This window comes from Dunckerocampus dactyliophorus, chromosome 2, assembly GCF_027744805.1.
Source record: "Dunckerocampus dactyliophorus isolate RoL2022-P2 chromosome 2, RoL_Ddac_1.1, whole genome shotgun sequence".
Classification (NCBI taxonomy): domain Eukaryota; kingdom Metazoa; phylum Chordata; class Actinopteri; order Syngnathiformes; family Syngnathidae; genus Dunckerocampus; species Dunckerocampus dactyliophorus.
This window is the reverse complement of record NC_072820.1, coordinates 46,244,661-46,272,493: the sequence shown is the minus strand read 5'-3', so window position 1 is coordinate 46,272,493 and position 27,833 is coordinate 46,244,661. Positions and strand designations below refer to the sequence as shown.

At 41.4% G+C, this 27,833-nt stretch overlaps 1 protein-coding gene across 4 annotated transcripts in view; it reads right to left on the bottom strand.

Annotated features, from left to right (window-relative positions):
• LOC129173221 (dynein axonemal heavy chain 9-like) overlaps positions 1 to 27,833 on the bottom strand; it is a 262,968-nt gene that overhangs the window by 103,229 nt on the left and 131,906 nt on the right. For all 4 annotated transcript variants that reach the window (XR_008567198.1, XM_054763939.1, XM_054763948.1 and 1 more), the window contains 7 exons: positions 15,841 to 16,002; positions 14,891 to 15,087; positions 12,528 to 12,690; positions 12,168 to 12,291; positions 9,389 to 9,531; positions 7,402 to 7,563; positions 7,075 to 7,308 (listed from right to left, as the gene is read on the bottom strand). Coding sequence is in view for 3 of the 4 variants with exons in the window: in XM_054763939.1 (XP_054619914.1) it covers positions 7,075 to 7,308; positions 7,402 to 7,563; positions 9,389 to 9,531; positions 12,168 to 12,291; positions 12,528 to 12,690; positions 14,891 to 15,087; positions 15,841 to 16,002 (1,185 nt within the window). In the remaining variant the exon portion in view is untranslated. The remainder of the gene's footprint in view (positions 1 to 7,074; positions 7,309 to 7,401; positions 7,564 to 9,388; positions 9,532 to 12,167; positions 12,292 to 12,527; positions 12,691 to 14,890; positions 15,088 to 15,840; positions 16,003 to 27,833) is intronic.

Sequence of the window (27,833 nt, the reverse complement as noted above, 5' to 3'; positions counted from 1 at the left end):
GCTTATTTTGCAAATGTTTTGTACTACTGTTTTGTGTCCAAAACCCTACCGGGACCATCACAGTTCCATTCAGAAGTTGTAGTGAGCTATAAGAGGTGTGAGATTAAAACGTGACAGTATTTCTCGTTTGGGGAAAAGCTGTCTCGCGAGAACAGGGCAACCTGAAGCCAGTCAGCTTATGAACTATGGCATTGCTATTATGGAGGATAATAAACGTAATATGGAAGCGGCAGTGCGCAAGGTATTATTGGAGCTGCACGATAAGTGCTTTACGCACACCATACAACCCAACCTACCTGGGTGTTCCCAGCGTCAATGAGTGGCATGTGGCTGTTTCTTTCAATCAAACAGCTGCTGCCGTGTTAATGTCCAAGCAGAAGCTGCAGTAAATTTACATCGGGTGGCAGTGGATCAAGAGGTAGAGCAGGTTGTCTAGAAACTGGAAGGTTGGCGGTTTGATCCTTGCTCCATTCACGCATTTACTGTTGTCGTGTCCCTGCGAGGTCAAGTGTCAGCCTACCCCAAGCTACAGATGTAGATACCACCATCAGTGTGTGACTGAGAAGTGGATCACTTCACCATGAAGTGCTTTGGGTACCTTAAAAAGCGCTATATGAAATCCAGTCGATTATTATTATATTTTGGTCAAACTTACTTAAGATTTGTCAGATCAAAACATGTAGATGTTTGGACTTGTCTACACCCTTAACACTGAGCAGTTCTATATATGCCTGTTATATTTGGCTGAGTGCCAACTTTACAAGTATCGGTGATCACCGGTGGAAGTTACTAATAGTCCAAGTTAGTAGCAAAAATGAAAGTCAGGTGTATCGGTGACAATGTATTGGAAGATAAAGGGTTAAGTGGGTGTCTTGCTTCATTAATAATGATATTGTGGTGACCAACTCCGCTTCACAAAACACCTCTTACGTAGGAGAGATCTGTTTTGACAATTTAGCGACGTGGTCGCTATACTTATCAAGTAGGGGTGAACAATAAAAGTGAAAGACAGGAAGTGTTTCTCGCACCATGCATCATTATTATTAGATCATCAGTGGTTTATTTGGTCGAAAAAAATGTTGACAATAAGATTGTTTTGCGTCAGTTTGTGGGACAATACGCACCTGGATTGTTTTGCGACTTGGTTCAATTAAAACATTTGTTTATCCAGTATTTTTTCAGTTTTAAGACAGTTTTCTTAAAATTGTTAAAATCTCGTCTCGTTCTCGTGGACCCAATCTAGTGCATCATCTGATCTTGTGAGTTGGGTGTCGTGACACCCCTAGTGAGGTATGGTTTTCCAAGATTGGGTCATCCTAAGATTTTTAAATAGAAACTTTTAAGGTAATTTGGAATTCAAATGGAAGAAATATCTCATGGAACAGGTTCGTTGGAAAAAGCTGTATGAATGATGTTTTATCCCTTAAAAACCATGGGTATTAAGAGCAACCATGTCTGTATCATTGCTGGGTCCTTAGTCATAATGACCAACCAAAACCACAGTCTAAAACCTGCATATATACTCAAATCCCCAATGCGACAAAGACGATTTGGCAGTTTAGGAAAGGCAAACAATTGAGCTTCACAAAGGAGCCTCGCCCTTTGCGGATAACATTTTGTGCCCTGCAGGATTTGGCCAGGCACCATGCATGTGACCTTTCGGCTTATACTAGCATAAATCTTATTCTGTCCAAGAAGATAAAGGGAAAGAACAGGATGAATGGCATGTGTATCTGGAATAAACTGATAGATTTTAGACCTAGATTAGACCTGCTATCAGAGCACTAACAGAAACACACACACACACACACACACACACATACTTGCTCAGACCAAGGACATATCCGTAAAGAGAAATTAAAGCAGTTACAAAGTCGTCATAACTCTTTGACAAATAGGGCTGCATTACCATCTGACTCCATCAAAATGCTGCACAGGGAAAATAAAAACAGACTGTTTTTCTTGCTCATCTTTCAGCTAATTAAAAGACAGGAATTCAGGCTGCAGGCAAGGCAGCCTTTTCAGGCTGTGACAGTACCGTGCAGTGGTTTCAGTCGAACATTAGAAGAGCACAGAGTGAGCCATCAACATGATGAATAGGCGGGAGGGAAACAACGATGGGAGGTGGGGATCACATTGGCAAGAACGCCCAACTAATTGGTGGATGACATGGGTGATATTCAATACATGTGAGCATGCTCCGTGTTGTTTGTGCACTATACAGTTCAAGCTGCTCCCCAGTTTTATCGAGCATAAAGCAGCTGCTTTCCTTTCACTGCCGGTGACAGCTATACTCAATGGGCACTTGGTAAGTAACACCGACATTATCTAATCACATCAAATTTGGGACTGGATCACACTAAGGCACACTTGATTGGGCTCTTTCAGATAAAGCTGAGCAGCTCTACGCCATTGATGTGCACCGTTTGGCAACCTTAATAATCATATTGTTGAAATTTAACACGGCAGGAGCTGGAGCCCTATCGGAGCGGACTGGTGATGCGAAGCACACTTCCTGTCCCTCACTTTTAATGTGTACCGTGTGGGAAATTAGTACGCCCCTCAAACGAACCCAATGTACCGAAAACTCAGATTCCGAATACTTGCACCGTAACACCTCTGCTCCCGACTGGTGTACAGTCAATCGCAGGGTACCTCTGCTAGTAGTTTTCCTCACGAGCATTTAGGATGAATCCCAATTCTATCCCTTACCCCTTATCTTACTCCTTACCCGTGGGTTTTACACCTTCACAAGAATCAAGTGACGTCCCAATTCTCCTTAAACCAAGGGGCAATGGGTAAGTGCTACGGGGCGTACAACCCGAGAAACAGAATCGGGGTTAGGTGGAGTCTACTTGGATACAACACTCCGACGGCAGAGCGGAGACCGAAACTCCACGTAAATACTGGCATTGTTTGTGGAATCAAATCATGGAAGGGATTGAGTAGGGAACTCAAAGCACCAAGATGAGCGGTTTCAAGAAACGATGCAAACAGTTGATGTTTGCAAAATACAAGGAAGAGTTTTGAACCACTGTGTACAAAATTCTGCGTCTAATCACCACAACACTCATTACTCTTCATTCTTGTGAGTTCATTGTCAGTACTCACCCATTACTACAGCTAAGTTCAGCTATGTCCTTAAACTGATTATTACTTATCTTTATCATTTACTGTTGTACTGAATGCTGTCCTGTTTGGTTCTGTATATTGTGTCTGTTTTTTGTGTGTTTGTTTGGTAACTTGGGCGTGCCCTTACGTCTCAATTCCTTTTTCCTGTTTCCTTGATTACCTCATTACTATTCAAAGTGTCACACATGGTCTCAATTGTCTCCATGCCTCCCCGACTGCCTACTTTCCTCTGATGTTGCCAGTTTGTTGCTTCTGTGTCAGTTTGTTGTGTTCCTGAGTTTGAGGTGACTCATTTTGAAGGCTTGCCTCTAGGGATGGGTAATAATACTAAACCTGTACCAGTGCCGATGTAAACAGCAGTAACCAGACCTAAAAACAGTTGGTGGCACTCAAATGAAGCAAAAATTTGGCCAAGCTACCGCTACCTAATCGTGGAGTCAACTGATGGTGTTACGGTTGATGTTAGTTTTTCACATACACAGATGACGGTGAGCATCTAGCCAGAACTAGGCCGAAACACTCCAACGTTTGGTTGTACTTCACCTCAAAAGATGCAGACTCAACCACCTGCAACAAGTGCTTTCAGCCGATATTGTGCGAGTAATGTCGTGCAAATAACTTCATTTCAACATCATTCAAACACCGTGGCAACGGTCGTCTAACATCAGATTTGTGTATCAATTTTTGCTCAGATTGTGCGGATTGTATTCACTTAAACAGCGGAATGAATGGACTCGGGGTGCACGATAATTATCAGGCCGATAATTATCGGGCTGATATAAGGTGTTACCGATAAATCCGATAACATTAAAAATAGCTCAGATAACCGATAATTTAAAAAAACGCGCCAATGAGGGGAGATTACCAGTGCCATGCATGTGAGCAAATCAAGCGCTCCTTTTTTCTCCTGCTTGTGACATTAATGGCCTTTCGTAACTTCGCCTGACCTCACTTTTAAACAAACATTAAACAAACATTCACATTAGGAGGAAGACACTTTGCGCGCTACCCAAATGCTCCGCGAAGAGGAGGGAGGGAAAAAAGAAACAGCCACTCAAATGCCAGCGCCGCAGCATTTGAAAAGTTTGGGAAGTTTAGGGAAATTTATTGTGAATTTTATTTCATATTGGTGAATTTGGTACTGTTATAATTGTAGTTGTATCACTTGAGTATTTAAATTACTATTCTGTGCAACTTGCAGGTCACAAAATTCCCTAAAAATATTTACCCTTGTTCCTAAAATACCCATTCAGGCTCCGTTCAACCTTCACAATTAAAAACAAGTGAAGAGGAAGCAAATGCCTATTTGAGACACAACAATACAGTATTGCTACATAACTTCTCTGCACTTCTCTGACAATGAGTGAATCGTACAAACCTGTAGTATTATCACACCGTCTAGTAGCGTTATTACTAATTATCCCATTATAGTCATGCCAGAATTGTTGGTTAATGAATGCATTAATTACAAAAAACCCTGCTGAAGACTAAACCACCCAAAGCTAAAGACAAAACCTGCAAACAAATGTAGGGGTAAACACAAAAATAATGTGTCCGCTGGGGAGTGGATGAATCATGCACTCAGCACATCACGTCCTGCAGTCCTTTACTGTTGTTTTTAACCCCACTGGCCCTTGTTTGTTATGACCACAGAAGCCCTTGGTGAGCTGCGCTGAATGTTAAGTAACAGTACTTACAGTAGGATGGATGTGCCAGCAGACACAGCGTGTATTAATGGTGGCTTGCTGCTCCAAACAGTCTGCTCTCTAATGAGAAGGCTCCTGCATTAACAAATATGTGTCTGCGCTCAACTCTCAGTTACGTCCCTTTATGTGTGTGATGTTTCGATGCAGGATGCAAGGTAAGAAGAACAGCATGTGCAGCTAAGCTATTGGCTAACAGAGTTCACTTTCATGAGGCGTGTTTTACCACGGCACGGTGTGTTGCATTATTCATTTTGCTCTGCAAAGACTCTGAGATCATAAACATAAAAAAAAATAACAAAAACACAATTTTTCTGGCCATTAAATGTCTAGGATATGCAGTGTTACCCCAATGAATGGTACGTCAAGTTCACAACAGAGTCATTTAAGGACACCTTTCACTCAGAGCATGCCTATGCATTAAATAGTCTATTTTATTCATATGACAGCATGCCTTTCTTCCCCTCATGGTCACATTTACACTTTATCATCTTCTGTGTGGACATGACACGTCTTTATTGTGACTTTGAATTATTAGGGGTAGGGCTTTCAATTATGAAATAGTCAGGTCCACAAACACTGGGACACGAGAGACCACCACGATGCATCTGAAATGAAACTAACAAGATGTGCTTTCAGCTTTAATTTGAGGGTATTTACATCCAAATCAGGTGAACGGTGTAGGAATTCCAACACTTTGTAAATGTGCTTCCCAATTTTTAATGTAGCAAAAGTAATGGGACAAATTAACACCCATACTTTCCCTTTTTTAATACTTGGTTGCAAATCCTTTGCAGTCCATGACAGCCTGAAGTCTGGAAGGCATAGACGTCAGCAGACGTTGGGTTTCATCCCTGGTGATATCTCTTCAGTGTAACATTACTGACACCTTGTGTATGACTTGTCTTTCCGTATGTTTGGACTAATAATATACCACAGTCAATCATTTATTAATTCATTAACTTTAGAAAAAAACGTGATAGTGAGTGAGGAGGTGGTGTTCAATCCGTGAAGTGGAGTGGGACGACTGAGGTGGACGAACCGCCATATAAAATGGATGGATGGATTACTAGACTAGTTCAATATACTGTATGTAAAAACCAAAATGTTCCAGACTGGAATTTTAGGTTTTTGAGTGATTTTTGGTTCACTGTGTTAATACACTGTCAAAATGACAACAAATACAAATAAAAACCAACTGTACTGTCACACATGTGAGGCTGTATTTACAAAACGGAAACTAACCAAAGCAAAATAAACATTTCTTTAAAGGAAAACTACTTTTTTTTCTTATCATCCACAATCCTGTGAGACATGAACACACGTCTTTCTCTTTCCTGTGCTTTCTAAAGATACAAAAACAGTTAAAAAGTGGCAGCTAAGAATGCACGTAATGGACGTACCTATTCCACCAAAAATGCTAACAATGCCCCATTTACATAATGCGACTTGCATATTAACCAAGCTACTGTCACACTCTTCAGTGACACAGGTCAGTGTTTTACTGGTTTTTGTGTTTTCTTCATTTGTGTTGTTGCTTACGCTACGTCTGTTGGCCTTTTCAGATGCTGACACTCCCTGAGCTGGGCGGCGTATTGGACCCCTGCAGTTGTCCCTCATTAGCGGCCTTCTTTGTCATTAACATTGTTACGGCAAAGAACTACATTAATGGCGTAGTGACAACTCGCCGCTACTAGCCGGCTAGCGACTAGCTTCACCGCACACTTGCTCAGCGCGCCGCACTCACAATGCCTCAGGCCACTACTGAAAGGCAACACTACAAATTGGAGCTGCCACTACTGCTGCTGCGTATTTGTTTTTGAGTTTGGATAAGTTAGCGTTAGTTGTAGGAGTTTGTTTCTGTGTTGCTATGTGAAATCAATGCGCCCAGGAAGGAAGTTCCGGGAATGCTTAAAATGACCAAAATACAGCAAAATACTGTATCACATGTTATCATGAATGTACCCGTTACTGCATTGGTCACGGCATGGATATAAAACCTTAAATCCTTGTTGGAGGTTTTTGGAGGTGTTTTAATAGCGGTCTTGGGTGTGTCCTGTTATCTTTAGAATGCACACAAAAGAGAAGGACGTGTGTGTTCATGTCTCACATAGAAATTGTGGAAGATGGGCAACATTCCAAAAACTGTGCAGTTTTTCTCTGAGGTGTAAAAGGTAAACACAAAAGTGCGTCAAAGCGGAAAATCCTACCCCAGGCCCCAGAGGTGTAAAGATTGTACCTGAGCAGAAGTGCAGCTGAGCTTCTGCAGGCCATTCTCCAGCCGCTCTATCTTGCTCCTGAGGTCTTTACTCTTCTGGCCCAGCAGACTACGATACAGTTTTATCTGTTCGAGGAAAGACTTGGGCGTGGTGTAGTTGTAGCGCCGCTCAGCAGCCAGGCACTCCTTCGACGTCTGATTGACAGTCATGTGGACGTATGCCATGAATTTACTGACAGACTCCTTCACTTGGGGCTGCGGGAAGTACACAAGTACAGAACTGCGTGAATGCAAAGTTTGAGTGGTAAAGCACCAGTTTATGCACATTCAAATATGAGCATCCCTCACTTCAATATTGTCCACATCCTGCAGGAACCTGAGGCTGACCGACTCCAGCGCCTCCAGCGGCCATTCATGGAACCAGACGATGGCTGTGAAGTTCACCACAGCTGGGAACTTCCTGCTGCGAACCCTCATTTTACTACCAACCGGAGAGAAACACAGAGCCACCTACCATCCATTCATTCATATGCACACACACACACACACACACACACACACACACACACACACACTGTACATAATTCAGGAACCTGCAACTGATTAGCACTTCTCAACAAAAATTGGACTGTAACAATAAAGTATTTGTAGCAACATCACGGAGCTAAGACATTCTAGTAGTCTGGCGCATTAAACGACGGAGGAGGACGGCTCCCCAGTCGGCTCATTTCCTGACCATGTTTTTGTACCATCAGCCCGGGAACTTGGAAAATATTTCCTGGTAATCTGTGTGGTGCATTTCTACCGAACGTTCCCGAAAATGTTTTCAAATCCAGCAGGTGACAAATGGGGAAGAATTGTGCAGCGTATGAGGCCTTATACAAAAGTAAATAGACCTTTCCTCATGACGCCTTCCATTGTGCTGAGAACTATCATAGCATTCAAGTACTAATGCAAGGAAACAGATTCAACTCCTAACCGTATAACTAGTATACTGTAAACAATTTTCAAGTAGGACGTCCAACCATCCACGGTTAATGTGATTTATATTGTCGATTTAGTGAGCTGGGAAGGGCAATTTTAACATGCAATGTAGTGTGTAAGCATGTAGTGAAAACCCTCGTTCTCCGTCAAGATGCAAGGCTTTACAGATAAAGTAGGCTGTGGCATCTGTTAGGCGAGTGGAGTTAATCAAGTTTGTTTTATCAAAGTTGGATTTCATCGGCTATACAGTAGCCATGCTTGCCTTATTGCTGTATGGTACCTACACGGTCCTACCCCCAGTCCTTTGCATTGACTAAACCGAAAGTTATAAAAGGTAATTATTTGTGTTTGTATTTTTTGTTAAAATGCATCAAGACCGAATTTAATCGATAAAATGAGGTAAAATACGATGCAACTCAAATTTTCCCCCTAAATGGCAGAGACTCTGCGAATGTGCTTGCCCGTGGCTCGATGTGAACCAGTGAATCTTCCCGTGGAAGATCCTAGTGGATCTTCTCCGGGTACTCACATATTCCAAAAACATGCACGTTAGGTTAACTGGAGACTCTAAATTGTCCATAGGTATGCATGTGAGCGTGGATGGTTGTTGCCTTTGGCTGGCGCCTCTCGCCCGAAGTCAGCTGGGATAGGCTCCCGTGACTCTAGTGAGGACAAGTGGCATAGAAAATGAATGAACGGCACTGGAAGGAGCGTTGCAAGGTCTCAATAACGAGTCCACATAATTATCACTGTCGATTCCAATGTCGCGCGGCTACCTATTCTTCCACCTACATATTCTTTATTTATTCATTCTTTAGGAATCCACGGGGCTGGGAGAGGCAGGGACATGGATATGGATGGTAATGGGGCTATATATGGTAATAATGTCAGGATATTTAACACCCCCTGGAATCCCTGAGTACCAAGGGGGAACAAAACAGTTAAACGTTTGTGAAATTATCTACAGCTGAACTGTGCCTGATTCCACTCGTATCCGTGATTTATGACAGTCCATCGCCTCCCACAGCATTCTGAAAGGTCATTAAGAGGAAATTGTCTGGGGAGAGCTTCATCTTAAAGCCAGATGTTTATCTAACTATGACAATGTTGTGTATCCTGGCATCACCAATGAGGTGTGAGGTGAGAAGCAGCACACTGTGGCTATATTAGGAGGAGATGAGGATCAAACGGAGGTGCACTTCTGAGAAACAAATTAATGGCAAACTTTCTCCCCCCTGAGGAGAGCCACGAAGAACAACTTTCTCTGGATCATTAGTTGTGAAATTCACAGGAACAGAACACACAGCTCTTTGCACTATACATGCGCGTGTACTGTATCTGATGGGTTCACCTTGAGCTGTCTGCGAATGCGGTCGATGAAGAACTTCCAGCAGGTTTCTCTTGTATCCATCAATCCTGAGCTGCGCACCTCTGGCCTCATGCTGGCAATGATGTTCTCCACCTCATCATCTGGGAACAGGTCCGGAATCTCCCCTTGAATGAGAAGAGAATGAGACGGTCGTCGGTGGCTGCATTGTGGTTCGAACATCGATTGTGAATAATCACGATTAAATATATTAATCGACTGACAGCCCCACTAACTCATGTCAAAGATGAAGATGCTACATATACTGGATGTTCATGGTGAAGGCATTCCTTATTTGACACTTTTCTGTGCTGAGCACCACAAATGTACTTTGAATTGAAGCAAAGGACATATATTCACTGAAAATCGTTGACTCAGTGACATTTATTGAGTGTCTTATTAGCATTTTTGCTATTGTGACAAATACGTCAGTCAGCCTTTCCATAGCAACTTTAAGGCTGAAAGCCCAATAGCAATATTTTCCTAGCTTGTTTTGTCTTGTTGTTAGTTGAATTGTAATATTTGGCACCATACCAATGCATCAGAGTTTTTAAGTAAAAAAAAAAAAAAATCTTTCGGACATTAGCTAGTGTTTACCAGACACGCTGTCATTTTGGGGAAGCCACATGCTGGGATAATCAAATGACAACCGCTCCAAAATATTTCCTATACCTCACTTAGAGACTAAATGAGTTCAAGTAAAGCACAACACATTTAAAGTCTTGCTGACACGTGTGTCACCATGGATGCTTGCGGGTTAACAAACAGGTGATAATCAAATGGCAATGACAACCTAAACTCCCACTTTAAAGCTTAAAAGTAGAGATGCACGTGTGTCTTTTCAAACCGGTACCAATAAGTTTCTGCTTCTCTTTTTTTATATCTACTTTTTTAAATTTAGAATTAACTACAGTTTGTGCACAACTGAAGGTAAGAAGGACTTGAACTCATTTGGATTTGATCAACAGTACCTGTTGATTTGTCAGTACCATCAGGAGAACCAGAGCATAAAGTGGAGGGAGCCACCTGCTGTGGCCCAACAAAGTGCACCATATTCGGACACATGCTCCGAGCAGCCGGTGTGCCGCTACGGAGCTCAAGAGAACCGGAGTATAGAGCTGGAGGAGCCACCTGGTGTGGCCCAGCGATATGCACTGTATTCAGGCACACGCTCCGACCAGCTGGTGTGATGCCACGGAGGTTTTTAGCAAACCTGCACTTTTGAAGCGTCGTGCTGCGGCGCTGGCGTGTCAGGTGGCTGATAAGGGTTTTTGAGTGCTCTATGTGTTTTTTTTTCCCCCTCGTCGCAGAGCATTTAAGTCAATGTTTGTTTACAAGTGAGCTACGCAGGCCTTTAACGTAACAGGCAAGAGAAAAAAGGAGTGCTTGCTCACCCGCACAGGGTAATCTCGTCTCATTGGAGCGTTTTTTTTTAATTATCTGAGCTTTTTTTAATGTTATCGGATTTATCGGTATGATGTTCTAATAACCTGATATCAGCCCGATAATTATCTGTCGGATAATTATCGTACACCCCTACTCAAAAGCTTTAAACGCAGAGAAAGCACGCAACTTGTGCTTGTTCTCAAATACGTCAAAGAAGTGGATAAATACGGGTGCATTTCAATCAATTAGAATGGCATACAAAAGGTATTTAATTTCAGGAGTTCAATTCAGACTATGAGCCTAATTAAAGGCTCAGGAAGCTTTTGCGGTTCATTTGGTCATTAGAGTGCATACTATTGACTAGAACTTTTTGACAAGAATTTAGGGTTTTTATTAGTTAGCTATAGTCATTAAAATTATACAAATGAAAACAAGGAAATAATATATCAGTCTTTAGTGAATACAGTATGAGAGTGTCACCTTTTGAACTGAACTACTAAAATAAATGACCTTTTCATAGATATTCAAATGAATCCGGAAAATGGAACACACAACACCCAATGGCAATGAAAACATAATCTCCCACTTTAAAGGGGCCCTCTCATTCAATTCAGGGGCTTTTAAAATGATATTGGATCCCATTGCTGCACTATAGTCAGTTTCTTCTAATAAAATACTCCATAAATCTCAAGGTTGTGTACAGGGCAAATCTGCATTTTTCTTCTCTTGTTCTGCAGCCACCTCCCCCGGCCGTTTCTACTCTGTTGTGAATGGTCAGGGGTCATGGGTCGGCTCCAGCCCCCCGCCCCCATCTCCCGCCACCTCTCAGAGCTCGGAGCTGCATAGAGACATGTCCCCCTCAACCGGTAACATGCTAATCGTTATCAGTAATACTGTAACACTGTAATTGGATTGATATTGAAAAATCTGTGCTGTCTTCCCGTTGCTGCCTTATTCCAGTTTGGATACCTGATTTTCACCACAGAAAAAACACTCTCTGGCTGCCATTTTCAAGAAAAAGTGAGAAACGATACTGGGCATGCGGCAAGTTGCCATACGTACATGGACTTCCTAACGCTGTGATGCAAGAAATTCAATAGAGATCGTGGAGTAGCATAAAGAGCAAACCAGGGACAACTGAAAAACACACCAACCTCTTCCACATTCACATCACGTAGAACAAGAATACTGCATTTTAACATAATATGAAAAGTTCAAAATGTTTAGGCTCCTTTAAATGTTTGCTGGCCATTCCCCAAAGTAAGTATGGACGGTTGTGGATGAAATGGCAGCACAGTTATCTGTTGGCTGTGGCGACGATAAAGCTTTTCTCTCCTACAAAACCTGACAGACAGTAATTAGTGAAGCCTGCTGTTACCCGATGCCAACAGATCATTGACCAGAACGAGGAACCTCTCGTCTGCCACTTGGGCATCAGTCATTAGGAACACGGTGCCAATATTCTTCACGCCAGCTTTGATGTAGAGCGAAGCCAGGTCACTCTGGGTGAGAGAAAGACACGGAGTGGGTGAGTGACACACATAATGAGATTTTGCAGCAACGGGGCGAAACATTGTTAGGTTGTCACGGCAAGGACGCCATGTGAATAACAAGCACAGTGTTTCCATACTGAAAGGATTATGTCTCCATTTGAAAAGATGGGGAGACATAAACACACTTCATGTAGGAACTGGGGACCTCCATCGTGACTTCCTGTGTTGTGCTGTTGGGTGCTTACTTTGAGGTCAGCAATGCCATATCCTTTCCTTAAGGTGATCTGGAAAACCTCTAGATTGGAGATGAAGGCAGCCAGTCGGGTCAGACTCTGCTTGCCACTGCCGCCTACTCCAACCAACAGTGCGTTACCCCGCGGAGACTCCAGGATTCGATTTATACGGCAGCTGCATGTGGAGGTGCAGACAGTCACAGTCAGGGATGGGTAGAAGTGGATGATAAACGGTAAGGAGGAGGCATGCTGTAAAGGCCACCAGACTCATGAGGCAAACAGCAAAGTGCAAAGCAACAATGGGACATTATCGCTCGTTCTCTTGGCTTACAGAGCGTTTGCTCCCTCTATCATCATCAGTCATTCACATATACAAGCACAGACATGATACAACTTTGGCTTGGCTTGGAAAACATCAAATTTAACATTTTAAGCCCTGGGTCAGGCGGCTTCAAAATAACATCCTGTAACAACAAGAACAGTGAATTGTCTTTTTCTAAAAAAAAAAAAAAAATGGCTTTGCTGAGCTGAGTTGTATAGCACGGGTAAAATGCCGATGATTGTCTATCCTTTTACTATTGATAAAGAAACAGTGCTGGGCAGAGATAGACTAGACGTACCGGGGGTTTTCCCGACAGATCAATAATGGGCCAATATTTACTGATTGCTGCACCTTGCCTTGGTTAACTACGGAAACGACACCTCCCGGGCCGGGTAATATTAGAATGGCAGAATTCACCCACTCCATTGTCAGTCTCTGTTGGTGTGGTGGTTCATATTGATCCTTGTCAAGGCAGAAGGTATAGGTTCGTTCCCAATCCTGCACAATAAGAGGCTCATAATGGGGGATGAAGTGGGGCCAGTCTGAACCAAAAAGCCCAGAACCAATTCTTTGTCCCAGTGCACCGCTGGTACTTGGGGTTCCTCCAGCACAATATGTTGGGAAAAAAAAGTACAGTACAGCAAATTCCTGGCTATTCAGGAATTTGAAGTTGTGAGACCACCTCCAAATAGTGAACAAAAATGGCCCCTGAGCTGCATTTTGGACACCCTTGCTCTTCAAGGTGATGTCAACTCTGTGAGCGTAAATTCCTAGCCATTTTACCACTTTTCTAAATGCCCCCCACTGATGGGAAGGTGCACATGGTGACATGACATAAAAGTTGGAAGTCCCCCGTTTTCCCCAACCCCTTGACACCAGACACATTTTGTGTTTTGCATTGTGTTATCTTACTGTACCCAAAATGAACCAAACCGTGACTTTAAAACCGAGGTATCAAGCTGTGGTCATGACTTACCAGGACACTCGGAATGTGCAGAATCTCGGTATACAATTGGGCTAAGTCTGTTTGGCCTCGGTGGAGATCTGTGCTCTAATGAGTGACATTGTACTGTAGTTTGTACAGTGGAACCCAGAGGTGGCAGCAAGTCAGTGTTGTGCAAGTCTCGAGACAAGTCCCAAGTCAAGATAAGACAGGTCGAATCAAGTGCTAAGTCATAGGCTTGGACTTTGTGTCGTTACAAGTCCTAAGCAACAATAAGTACCAAATAAAATGCCATTTTAACAATATAACAATCTATTCAATTTGACAAATACAATGGATGCATTTTGAATTGTTTTGTACATAAAATAAGACCAGTGTTACAAGACTTAGCATTCAGGATTCATGTAATGCACATTTTTAAACCTAATTGGACGTTAATACAAGTAGATGCATTCATTGAGGCAGGTTCTTCTGAAAAATACGCTGCCTTGCTGGGAATGACATAAAAATGATCATGTTAGCTGAATACTTTGAATGGGGACTCAACATGTTCACTGAAAATCTCAAGTATTTTCGAGTCATCAGACTAAAGTCCGATTCAAGTCCCAAGTCATCAACGTCAAAGTCAAATTGCAAGTATTTGATGTTATTGTCAAGTCGAGTCAAAAGTCATCAAAAATGCTAGTCAAGCCTGATTTGAGTCCACACCTCTGGTGGAATCTATTTATGTCGATGGCCCTCGGACTGCCGCAGTCACATCAACATAAGCGGCTGTCGACATTTACTTGTGACTTTGGCCAGAGACAACAAGAGAACACATGATAATGAAGGATTTTTTAACCTAAGGCAGTTTGTTGACATAGTTTTCTTCGACTTGCGTATATTTCAGCATTATTTAGTTCGATTTTCATTGGATATTTTATAGTGTTATCTAACAGAGCTGCTGCGGTTATTGTGGTGTCTTGCCCACGACGACGATAAAGAAGCTTACTTTGCACTGAATAGAAAATCACTGTGTGCACATTTTAATGCAGGTGGCAGAACCACTTTTACCTGGACCTTTTCTTTACTCTCCTACATTGTCCCTGGGGTTTGAAATTGTCCACTCACATGTGAGCCATGGCATCTTCAAACAGCACCAGATTGAGCGTGGCGTTGACCTCATTGTAGCTGTCCAGTACTTCCAGCAGGATTTTATTGAGGCTGCTCCAGGACTCCACAGCCATGTACCTGGCCTCCCCCAGGCCGTGGGCAAAGTGGCAGTACAGGTTCATCTTCCGGGTCTGTTCCAGACTCTCCTCCACGTCCTGAGGGAGGGAAACACACACACACACACATACACAGGACCCTTGTCAGCATAACATTACGGTTAAGCTTAAACAGTTTGGACAGGGGCACAGCTGAATATCGCAGCGGCGCAGAGGGTGACCTAGTTCAGTTTCACTCCAGCAACTATCAGGCCCCTGAATATTTTACAGGAGAGATTTGGTTTTGTTTTCCCTGCCAACTACTTCGGGTGCAATGCTTTCCTATTCCACATCTACATTTTTGCTCCATTGCAGCCTACATTTCCATATTATTACACTGGCGCCCTTGCGGTGCACTAAAAATCGGCTTGTGTGCTTCTAAAAAGACCCTGAAAATGTGGTGCGTGTTTCTTTGTGACACTGTAGCTTAACTGTCATCAGTTTACAGAGGTTGCAAACTCCTTCTTTGTCTCTTTCTGTGGGTGCGTGCACACACTTACTGTCAGGTTCTCTATTGTGGTATGACTAGTATACAAGTGATGGACCCAGAGAGTGTTGTGGGGCGAGCAGAGGACAGAAAACCATTAAAATGTTTTCCAATTTGCTGGGCTTGACAGTACACTGCCCTGACAGCCAGAGCCCCATACCACCCTGATTAATATTCTCTACGATCCACAGCCCCTCACCCATTCCCTGAACATCATTTTCAGTACTCGCTTCTTCTTCTTCATTGTGTTTCTCACCGACGTCGAGGTCCAAGCCACAGATCAGCAAGCCCCGCGTTTTGCTCCTTGAAACTTTGCAAAAACTCACCTCAAAGAACTTTTTCACCATGTCCGCCTGCAGCTTATCAAAGACCTGGAAGTCGTGCTCCTCAACAAGCTTGTCTCTGTAGACGCGGTTAGACTCGTGCATGTAGATTTTCAGCAGGTCCAGAGGGGTTTTCAGACACTCACCGGTGCTGAAGAGAATGCCCTGGGCAGGGGGTAGTGGAGGGAGATTAGTGTTCCATCCCAAAGGCAGATTTGGCACGTTTAACCATCATAAACATTTTTGTAGGTGCATCAGAGAAGCACTGTGAATAACGGCACTTCTTATTCATGTTGCCGGGTGTCAAAGAGAATATTTTGGAAGAATCAAAAATATGGAATATGCCATGATTTTATTGTTGTATTTCCTGTTTCCACCTGTTTCCACCTTCCTGTTCATGCTTTATTTTGCAGGCAGCTTCGTCTAGTGCAGGGGTCGGCAACCCGCAGCTCCTTGTTGTGGGTCCCTTCTCCGAGCTCTGTATTTATTTATTTGTTTTTTAACTGAAGTCTATGATGAGTCAAGTGATGCAAATGATATTGAGCAGACACCACTGATTTGCAGATATGTGACCTGTAATGAGTGTTTTCATGTTAAAGTTGGCTACGCTTTGTTTTAATTTTAAAACAAATACGGGAACGACTCAAAAAGGCCTACATAGTTCAGTGTTATTATTTCAAAGTAGGCCTACACATGCACTCCGCAATTTTGTTAGTTTAATGTTGCTGTTGGAACAGGTAAAATAAAAAAAACAAACATTTTTTTGGGTCTACGAGAACGGTACAAGACGATATTTTAACATTACTTTTAAGAAAAATACAATGACAAAATAAAAAAAAAGACAATATATTGCAATTGTCTAATTTAATTTCAACGTTACCTTGCATTGCTCCTCACAAGGCTACACTCTTTTGCACTCTAAGTGTGTAAGCTAGCCTCCACCCACCGAGATAAAGGGACTGTATGAATGACAAAAGGGCTCACTCCGTTCATGCGGTGATGAAACCAATGCCTGTTTGGAGGCGAGAGACGCACGGCAATATATTGAGGCCGGCAAAATTATCCAGTTCATTTTCATTTATTGTGTGAATAATTGATGTTTTATCGTCCCAGTCCTAGTGTCCATGAGACAATTTTTTTCTGAACGAGAAATCTTGTCATGTTTTAATCTGGTGAGATCTTGTGACACCCTTAATTAATATTGAATCCTACTTCGCTGAAATTCACTTATCACGTTGGGTCTGGAACTAAACTGCCGTAAACGAGGGACGACTGTATATTGAAAAAATTACAGTTAATACTGTACATGTATACACAGTTAATACACGGTGACGGTATCGGCTGATCATGAATGATCGGTATTGGCATGATCGGCAGCATAAAACCCTGATCAAAGCATCCCTAACATATAGTAGTTCTGGATATCTTTCAAATAAACTGTGATGTACAAGATCTCATGTCTGCATCCGGTTCCAATACCAAAGAGTGCCTTTAAAATTATTTACTGCATTTTTAAACAACTGAACTTGCAAATGTGCATTTAAAAAGAAAGCTTTTGGCAAGTATTGGATATGGTAGCAGCACTGAACAGCAATTGTCTAAATGAAAATGTTTTTTTGTTTTAGTTTTTTTTTAATGTGTATATAGCTATCAAAGTCTGAGAAAGTAGTGCCCTAGCATGGGTTTCCAGGCAGACAGTTGCCAATGTTGAGTTCCGTATTGTAAGACCATCCTGAATGCATTATAGTAAAATGGATTTATGACATTCACCAACACTATTGGTGAATGGTGTTCAAAAATCCCTTCAGCAATCTGACCAATGTGTGGACCAAAGGGTGAATGGATTATTCCTGCTTTATTTGCCTACATTCAAGGTAGTAGAATCAATTTTATGATATCATCTCATTCACCCACTCAAAAAATATAGCTGGAGGCTATCCGAGCTGACCTAAGGCAACAAGAAGGGTGCACTGGATTGATAACCAATCAATCCCAAATCTTTGTAAAATAAGGACTTTCCCACAGGCCAGTTTCCCATTCAGCTAAGGCCCATTCACGCTAACGCAACTTCCGTCAACAACAGCAGCATAGAAAGCGAGTGTCTGTTGCAACTACTCATCATGGCAGACTTCATGAGAGAAAGGAGAACAAGTTAAACGTGGGAGCAGATGGGCGGCAAGTCAGTCTTTGACAACAAGCACTCTGGCCTCTGGTCCTTTATTTAACTTGATGAAAATGTACCAGTTGGCACGCCAAGTACCTTGGATCTTTCCCTGCTTCCTCAGATCACATGTTTCTTGGTGATTTCAGCGTTGCTTTTTGTCAGATGTCCATTCATATAGACGTTTGAGCCTTTTAGCTTCTTTCCCTGTTTCAGCGGTGCCGTTTGGAATTTCCTGTTGCTGAACTTGGCGATGATGACGGGTGTGGTGTTGTTCCAGTGGGATGCAAGTATTGATGGTTCGGATGTCTACGTCCACCTCCTTTGATTACAGAAAAGTAGCAAGTTATTGCTCCGTAGAAGCCACATCCCCTTCATCTGGTTCACCCTTATTCCCAACTGCCCTGGCATAAGACCTGGGTTCAGTCCGAAGCCCCGTCACAATCACTCATTCATTCGTCTATTCTGGTCAATGTCATCAGTAGTGTTCTTCAGATACTCAGTGATTTTCTGTTTTTCTTCATTATCTTGTTTGAGAGCGGCTCTGAATGCCGCATTTCTATCCTATAATACCTGGTTCTCCACTCTCAGGCTTTGAACTTCATCCCTCAAGTTTTGAACCTCTTGTTTTATGGATCCGATGTATTGTTCCAGGTGATCCAGTCTTCAGTCTCAGTAGTTGTTCCGTATTCTTTGTAATGTCTTCCAGGATTTCTTGTTGCTTTTTCATCACATCCTTTAGTAGCATTGACGACTGCATCATCAATCCCTCCTGTAGTGATTCCTCATGCTTGGACTGCTGGTGCTTCAGGCTGTTTAAGTGCTCTCCATCAGGCCTCGACGGCAGGGTCGGTATTAATGCCGCACCTTCATTCATTTGGGGTGACTCCATGTCTGTAATCGACTCCAGGTTACTTTGACCCAAGCTGCTCAAGCCCACATCAGATCCTCTTCTCTTCTCTTTGGCGTTGTTGCTGTTGCTAAGCAACACCGTGTGTAGCTTAGCCAATTAGCTTGCCTTACAACGCCCTTCGGTGTTTAATATTCATTGTTTTAGCGAGTTCGTGCCTCTTACCAGTCCAAGTTGAAGCCAGAGATATCTCTTCTGACTCTCTGACTCTCTTCTCTTCTGAATATTTTAAAACTCAGTCTGCATAAACAGCCTCCGTTCAAAGCCACGGCTAGCCAGCTAGCTTGCCTTGCAACGGCAGTTGGCGCTTATTGTTCGTTTGTTTTGGTGACTTCGATCCTCTCATGAATACTCCAAAAAAGTTTAAAACTCCGGTAGCAAAAAGCAGAGCTCTTGCCGTCAACCTTTCCGATCAACAGGAAGTGTACAATAATGATGATGATTTTAAGGTTGTAAAACTCCTCACCATATACTTTATACACTTTTGTCAGACAGGTATTAACATTTTCTCACATTTCTCTCTTGTTTCAACACTCAAAAGTTCAAACCTTTGTTTGAATTTTAATGCTCAAGCTATGAGGTTGGACACAAATTATGAAGTGATTCACGCATATTTCACTCCTCTGACCGTGCCTCCTTGTCCTGGTGCCACTCCGCTGACGCATTTTTGTATCCTTGTTAAAACAAATCGCTCCTCTCAACGTATTTTCCTCCTCCTCGTCCTCCAACCGAAAATGCATTTATTTCGTAATGGCACCCTACAGCCAAGTAATGTCTACCTTCCTACAGCATGTCCAGACGTCCAAGTTTTTGTGCAATGTTTAGCATCTTCCTCCGCCTTTTAGGTGCAGAATGTTTTGTTAACATTGTGAGTTTTGTCGGTGAGAAAACATGCAAACATGCAGAGTTCAGAGTCTCTGCAAGCTGTTTGCTAGCGATCAGACAACAGGAAACATGGGAGTTCGGCATGAAGGAGACTGATTGGCAATGGTCTACAACCAATCTCGACGCAGAAGACAATGGCCAGGTTCTCCCTTATCCAATAAGTACGCAGAACACAAAATGAAGACTTTGGAGTGGCCTAGTCAAAGTCCTGACCTGAATCCTATTGAGATGCTGTGGCATGACCTTAAAAAGGCGCTTCATGCTGGAAAACCCTCCAATGTGGCTGAATGACAACAATTCTGCAAAGATGAGTGGGCCAAAATTCCTCCACAGCGCTGTAAGAGACTCATTGCAAGTTATCACAAACGCTTGATTGCAGTTGTTGCTGCTAAGGGTGGCCCAACCAGTTATTAGGTTTAGGGGGCAATCACTTTTTCACGCAGGGTCAGGTAGATTTGGATTTTTTTTTCCTTTAACAACAAAAAATTTCATTTAAAAACTGCATTTTGTGTTCTGTTGTGTTGTCATTGACTAATATTTACATTTGTTTGAAGATATAACACATTTAAGTGTGACCAACATGTAGAAAAAAAAAACAATCAGGAAGGAGGCAAACACTTTTTCACACCTCTGTAAGTTCTGCTTCTTCTTACTCCTTTTCAGTCAAGTTGAACTGTGTCACTGGAATGTGATGTTCCTGAATGCTACTTTGTTAAGCATGATGGAAATAAGCTACGCTTTCAGGCAGGAATCAACACAGTTGCCATTTCCACTCATAACAGTTGCTAGAAGAAATGATGGAAGGCATGAGAGGGCACCCAGGCAGTGTCACCCTGGAGACCAAAACAGAGGGAAAGAGATCTTCAGCATCCCAGCCCCAGAACCATTCCAATCAAGGGAAATCATCTCAAGGGTGGGCCGAGCCAGTTGAATCTGATCTGCTTTCATATTTGCACCCACTGAATGTGACAATTGGCTGCTAAATCCATTGTGTAATGGGGCAGATGGGAGGTGTGTGTGTGTGTGTGTGTGTTTGTGGTGATGTGTGTGCTGAACATTCACACTGGGCTGAAATTATTGCCGCTACTCGAGATGTGAACATTTTCCTCGAGTACTGTATGAATCACCGAATACTTGGACTTTTAATATATCTTTTTTTTCCTACTTCATTTCACTGCGTAATGGTGTGAATAACTAAATTCCACACTTTCTAAGTGTGCCGCACCACAAACAAATCACTCTATGTTGACTCAGTATAGCTGTCAAAACCCCAACCAAGCTACAGTGATGTGGGAAAAGTGTTTGCCCCCTTCCTGATTTCTTCATTCCCGTAGGTTCTTCTTTGTCCTGGTGTGACCGGATGTCCTGTTTTCGGGTTTGTTTTATTTAGGGTTTTAGTTGTTTTTTCTTCTAATTTAGGGGCAGCATTATGGTGGCAGGATGACGGCCCTGTATAGCGTTGGCATGTTCACCTCACTGTCCTTTTGTTTGTTTGGGCCGGCGCATCAGGACCTTTTCTTTGGACACGGGCATTTTTTCCTATCTCCTTCTACTTTATTCATTAATAAACTTGGGTGACTTGAGTTTACCACTTCCTGTATTAAATATGTGATGTTCCCTTGAGTCATAACAACAGAAAGTGACTTCCGAGGTTCAGAGCTGCGTTTTAGCTAGATTACGGCCACAGACGTAGCTCATGTTATTTTTGTGCCTGTTGTGAGATATTTCAAACCTGCAATAAAAGCCTGTTGTTCCGGTGATCAAGTCTGGTGATTGTGAAATGAACCATTATGTGAGATCAATTATTATTATTTGGAGTGTTAGTGATATGAATGAGTACTTTCAATACATTAATTCAAGTAATTAATTGATCCAACTAACTCTTTTTTTTAGTCTCACCTAAAAAAATACTGAGAAAAGCCATCACCTTGAGATATTGGCTCTAAACTTTGCTCTCTATTTTTGCCCAAGCTTCATTAAAGACTGTCTTGGGATGCAACCTCACCTTTTCTCTTCCTGTCTGGATCACTACTGGGCTAATTCAGAGTTTTCAGTTAACCTGTGTTGTGTTTGGACTGTGGACGGAATCCAGACTACGACAACACGCACAGGGAGAACATTCAGACTTTACAGAAAAAGTCCTAAGATTCGAACCCAGATCCCAAACGATGTGAGACAGCAGCTTAATCACACATTTATTTACCGTTGCGCCCCTCGTAAACGCAGAATACAGCCTCACAGAGTTATCAGCACATCGGTAGAAGTTGAGATCAGTTTGAGTACGATCCCTTGATTTTTTATTGTCTCGCTATTCCCATTGTCTATTCCCATAGACCAGGGGTGCTAAGAAGTTCTATACATATTTCAAGATAAAAACTGCATCCCAGCTCTGTGATACAGGTGGAAAAAGCCTATTATTAGTATCGTTACTCTTTTTTCTCCCATTTTTGCTTTTGCTATTTTTCAAAATATTGAAAGTTTCTTCTTAAATAATCTTCACACATGTTCTTTTTGTAATATTCTGACTTTTACTTTATTCCCATTAAATTATAGCTTGTTCTATAACCTCATTTCCCAAAAATTACAACTTTACTTTGTTTTGTTTGTTTCTCATCATATTAGAACCCTTTAATATTTAAATTCTATGTTTCTAAAATACATTATTTTTCCTAATAATATTAGCAGTTAATTCTTGTTGAAGTGTGACTTTTTTCTAATTTAGAGTATGATTTTTTTTCTTTTCATATTTTGACTTTCTTCTTGTAAAATTAGAGCTGTTTTTTTTACATTTCTGCTGTTGTAAACTGTTTTTAAACTTATTTCAACTATTTATTGTGTATTTTTTCCCATAATATTTTGACTTTGTTCTTGTAACATTCTAACTTTTCGCATAATCAAATTATTTTCTTTAAATGTATTTGTTTTTTTTCTCATGATTTTAGACCTGAATTTTGTTTCTTTAATATCTCAACTTTATGCCACAAAAATAACGTTCTCATTGGATTACAAATTTTTTTTCTTAATATTTTGACTTGTAAAATGACTGTAGATTTTTCCATTTTGTATATGTTTTCTTGCTAAATTCTGTTTTTACAAATTGCGGTGGGCTGATAAAAACAAACAGCTGCAAAGGGCCCCTTGGCCACACTCACTCCTGCCATAGACACATAACGCATACGTCTGTTTACATTATGCATACATTATGTTTGGGTTTTACCGTGGCCTCTGTCACCAATTGTGTTCCCTTCTCATGTTTGTGCTGACTAAGATATCCGTGTTTTCTCCCACTACACATGGAGTTGCATTTTAATTTTCCTGAGAACTTAGGAAGCTTGCTTCTCCAACCCCCTTCATCACACAGGCTCACGCTCCTTTTTAAACAACCCCCACTCTGCTTTGCATCAAAGCCCCGTCTTATCGGTGCTGTGTGACCTGCATTATGCTTTAATGACATTAATATAACGAGTGTATGGAAGCAAGAACCAAATCGGGATTATTTCAATAGCATGGTTCAAGACTTCAGTTAGTTTCAAAACAGCATCGCAAACACTAAAGGGTTTTCAAGAAATGATTTTGACAAGTGGGGCGGGCCGTATTAAAAAAAAACAAACCCTAACGGGCCATCTGCGGACTACATTCTGTAGTTTGCCTACGTCTTCAGATTGGGAAAGTGTCTACATGCAGTACAGTCCAAATGTGTTGGTTGCAGTAATTGAGCAACCAGCAGAGCACTCTCAGTCTGAAAAGAAGGAACTTCTGTTCTTTTCGGACATATCACATCCACTCCATCCTTAGATTCTTTGGCGTTGCTTTCAATTCCGAGGAGGCATGTCTGCCTCTCCTGTGAGCACACTTTCCTTGTAGCCTGACAGCTGCTCTGAGCCCCAAAACAATTCTTCCTCCCCACTAACAACCGCACCCAGTTGCCTCTCCACAAATCATCATAAAGACATCTTGTGCAGTCAGTACAGTTCGGCTTCAAAGCTCTCTGTTTCCTACGTCTGTCTTCCGCTTTCACTCCATCTCCTCTTTCGCCCTCCTGAGCATTGGGGAGCTCATTTAGGCTGATCTGCAGGAGACAAGCCCACGGATATGCCTGATGGTCATGACGGAGCACAAACACCATTCTGACAACGTTCCCAGTCCGATTGGTTTGGCCCTATTAGTGGAATTTGGCTACTGTACCTCACTTACCGTGTGTCAAATTTAATAACCACAGGGCATAATGTTCTTATAGCAATGAGGGTGGGTGTGAAGGGGCTAATAGATGATCAGCGAACACAAACAGGTTTCCACAAAGACATGTTTGTGCTCAGTTTTCTAGCCTCAAACACACCAAAGTGGATTAGGAGAGCCCCCACAATTAGGCAAATATTTGAAATGCCAAACTACAAACTGCGTTTCAAGCATTTAGGGCAGCTCACGAAGAAAGTAAAGGCACTTTTTGTAGTGTCATTACAGATACCTCCCTAGCTTTGCAACATAACTGGCACTGTACAGAAAATGACTATGGCGGTAGAGATGAGAGCTATGAAGCTGCCAACCTCTGCCTAGTTGTCCAGAGGCATTAGAGCCAGAGGCTGAAAAAGTACGACCGGAGAACTCCAAACAAGCTTTAGTAGTCCCTCGCTGCCTTTTCTTTATTTTCTTTCTCAGAGTGGAGGGAGGGAAAGTAAGAAAAACACTGACATGTTTTCCTCTGTGGGGTTATTTGGTGTTCAGTTGGACGGTGCGCACCCAAAAGCAGGGGTGTCCAAACTTTCTCCGTGGATGGCCACATACTGAAAACTGAAAAGATGCAAGGACCACTTTGGAGAAGTTCTATGTACTGTATTTCACGAAAAAAGTGCATCTCAGCTTTGTGACATGGGTGAAAAAGCCTATTATTAGTACGACCTTTGCTTTTTTTTCACCCCATTTTTGTTGTTTTCATAAAATGTTCAACTTTCTTCTTAAATAATCTTTGTCAATTTTCTTTTCATAATAATATGACTTTAATCCCATAATATTTTGACTTTATTCCCATAATATTAGAACATTTCCCCCCAAGATAATTTTCCAAAAAGTTATGTTTGTTTCTCATAATATTACAAGGGTCACGTCTCGGCATTGTGGTGTCGTGGCGACGACCCCAGAATGCAGAGAGCAGGACCCAAATGCAGAAAAGACACTTTTGCAGCAGCGTGTCAAGCTTCACCCAACAAACAATACAACAACAAGCTAGCACGCAGCTGAACTAAATAGAAGGACAACCCAAATTAGTAACAGGCGCCAGTGATAAAGCAGAAGCAAGGCAGGCAGAACACAAAACAGGAAGATCTACCAAAATAAGGGCATAAAACCGGAACTAAGGCTAAAAGTAAACATAAACCAAGCTGTCACGTGGGCTGACTCACAAAGCATGATGACAGCTTTTTAAAAAATAACATTTTTTTCTTTAATATTTCAACTCTGTGCTACTAAAATGAGTTTATTCTGCTGACTTTTTGTCTAGTAGTAGTAATATGACTTTTTCTCACAATATATTGACTTTAGAATCACAGTTTTGTTTTGTTTTTTCCATTTCTGCTGCTGTTATTTTTCAAACTATTTCACTATTTCTCACTATTTCTTCTCATAATTATGACTTTATTCCCATAATATTTTGACTTTATTCTCAAAACATTATAACTTAATGTTCCAAAAATTACAACTGTATTTGTTGTTTTTTTCTTCTTATAATATTATGGCTTTGAAAACAAACATCTTTTCTTTAATATTTCAGCTTCATCTATCCATCCGTTTTCTATGCCACTTATCCTCACTCGGGCTGCTGGTATGCTGGAGCCTATCCCAGCTGACCACAAAGCACATATAGACAAACAACCATTCACACTCACATTCATACCTATGGACAATTTAGAGTCTCCAATTGACCTACCATGCATGTTTTTGGAATGTGGGAGGAAACCGGAGTACCCACACATGGGGAGAACATGCAAACGCCACACAGAGATGCCCAAACAGAGATTCGAACCCATATCTTCCCGACTGTGTGGCCAACATGCTAACCACCGTGTGGCCTTATTTGAACTTCAGCCACTAAAATAATTTTAGTGGCTTATTTTTACTCATAATATTACAAAGTTAATCTCGCAATTACTCTTGTTATTAGTACTAGCAATGCTAATGATGATAAACAGTGGTCCTCAATATTCAGAGGAGGCATAAGCAAAGCTTATACACTCCATTAAGCAATTAGCAATGATGTATGTTCAGTCTTTTTCCACACTTGATTTGTTTGTGCTTTTGTTGCTTCTCCAGCGTCTTCCTGTACTGCCTTGTTGCTTCGTTTGTTGTATGCATGTTTTTTTCCCAGCCTTACGCTGTAGTATCTAAACATGTTGAGTTTTTGAGTTTTCTACATTTACCCCGCAGCTCCTGCCGCTTACTTTTTGTTTGCACCTTGTTGTCTCTCCTTTTCTATTGCCACATATGGAAAATATTTGTATAACTTTCTAATAAACTGTGTTGTACAAATTCAGCACTCGCGTCTCTGCTCCAAAGCCTAGCCAGGCCGTCATACAGTGGCTTTTTTTTTGCGTATTTATTTTTAATTATGTTGAAATGGAAATGTTATTTTTTCTTTTTAGTATGTATCCGATGACTATCACTGTCCTGCTCCACTGAAAGACCGAGCAGATCATTCGTCCCCCACGCCATGCGGCTTCACTACACAACAGAAGAGGAGCAATAAAAACACACAAGACTGGATTTATTACCTTACCTTACCTTACCTTACCTGTTCCGTATTTATTCTTATTTGATGTTCTTATTTTTCTTACCTCTCCTATTTGTTTATTTTTAAGTGATTAAGTTTATCAAGACATTTTTGGCTTGACAAAGGCAAGTATCTATCTAAATAGTATTAGCAGCACTAGCATTAGCAGTGCACTAGCTAGTCACTGGAAAGATTTTCAACACATCAGCAAAACATACATACATTATAGCAATCACATTGATCTTATTTATTATGTATTGTGTAAAATTATGACAGGAACACCATCAAATTAAAAGCACTAAATGAATACACAGCCACCATCCACCAGTACTAGCCTGGAGTTTGTTTTTCAATAGAGGAGCGCCAAGGTCATCAGATCTTACCTTTATGCATCCCCACATGGTATCAGCATTTGGGACCAAATAAGAAGTGAAAGAAAAAGGGGGAAAATACAGTATAGTAGTCTATCTGTGCAGCGTGGGAGAAAGTTAGATGGTGCGTTCAAGTACTGTCAAACAAAGTCGCCGCTCGCATTAAATATGCAAACACTGTGGGATTTCTAACTGTATATTATTTTGAATAAAATAACGGGCCATATTTTCAAAATTGATATCAATTTACATAAAATGTTGTTATTTTTTAATGTCTACATCAACAAATGTAACCACTGAATTGTGTTGAATTGAACCGTATCATTTGTACACTGTATTGAATTGTTCTGTTTTTAAAATAAATCATTTTTTTCACCGAATCCTCACCCATGTATCCAGATGCGTATTGAATCGTTTACCACAAAAAGATTTCCATCGCTACTTATTACAGATAAAAAAACGTCTTTCTATGTGTGATTAATTGCGATTCATTATGAGTTAACTATGGACAAAACACGATTAATCGCGATGAATTACTTCTAATTATTATTATGAACAACTGAATGAAAGACTATATTTTTCGTCTATATTTTTGGACTATTATGTATCCAGGGTTCACCCAATACCAAGTTCTCACTAGTAGTAGTAGTAGGAATTCTTCGACCATACTCACCTTACCAAATTAGTTAATAGGGGCATTCAATAAATGAATACAAAGCAGTATCGTGCACCTATATATTCTTGAGAAAGACTTCAGCACCATCTTGGTAAATTCCCAGGAGGATTTATGATAATTGAAGCTCCTATTGCCAAGTAGCTTGAGGCATTAATTATACAATGAAGTGTGTTAAATCAAGGAGCCTGACCTTCATGAACGCGTGGGCTATCTTGACTTAAATTTTGCCCTAA